Genomic DNA, 628 nt, shown 5'->3' on the forward strand with positions numbered 1-628 from the left:
CAAAGCCCAGTCTCTCGTGGCGTCAGCAGGGCCCCCCCACCTTCACCACGCGGTCGAAGAGGCTGAAGTCGGCCACGTATTTGCCGCTGGCCGAGAGGGAGATGGCGGGGGTGAACTCGTACCCCCAGAGGATCTCCTCGGGCAGGTAGGACGTGCGCACCTGGCACGTGGCGCTGGTGGACTCCACGGTGCCGCTCAGGATCACCACCAGCTCGAAGTCGCCTTCGCCCGGCCGCAGGTCCCGGAAGGGGCTGGCGGCGTCCACCACGGGGTAGAAAGTGAGGGGCAGGATGAGGAAGGGGCTGTCGGAGGAGGTGTCCACCTGGAAGTCCACGTTGAGCTGGTTGAGCCGCACGCTCTCGCCCTCCTTGGTGAGGTGGGTCTGGAGCAGCTTCCCCGTCACCTGGCAGCCGATCAGGAGGCTCTTGCGCATGTTGGCCACCCGGATCATCAGGCAGGTCTTGCCGTCGTGCTGGGCCACCACCGCCTGCTGGCTGAACTTGATGGTCTCAGCGCGTTTCTTGGGCCGGGCGATCTTGGCCAGGAAGGTGCCGGTGATGAAGATCTCCATGATGGTGGTGAGGACCAGCTGGGTGATGAGGAGGACGATGGCCAGGGGACACTCCTC

The 628-nt window shown here is 65.4% G+C and overlaps 1 protein-coding gene across 1 annotated transcript in view; it reads right to left on the minus strand.

Moving 5' to 3' along the window:
* KCNJ10 (potassium inwardly-rectifying channel, subfamily J, member 10) overlaps window positions 1–628 on the minus strand; it is a 1,148-nt gene that overhangs the window by 87 nt on the left and 433 nt on the right. The window contains exon 2 of the mRNA XM_010184910.1: window positions 41–625. Coding sequence (XP_010183212.1) covers window positions 41–625 — 585 coding nt within the window. The remainder of the gene's footprint in view (window positions 1–40; window positions 626–628) is intronic.

The sequence above is a fragment of the Mesitornis unicolor genome, unplaced genomic scaffold (assembly GCF_000695765.1).
Source record: "Mesitornis unicolor isolate BGI_N332 unplaced genomic scaffold, ASM69576v1 scaffold45775, whole genome shotgun sequence".
NCBI lineage: Eukaryota > Metazoa > Chordata > Aves > Mesitornithiformes > Mesitornithidae > Mesitornis > Mesitornis unicolor.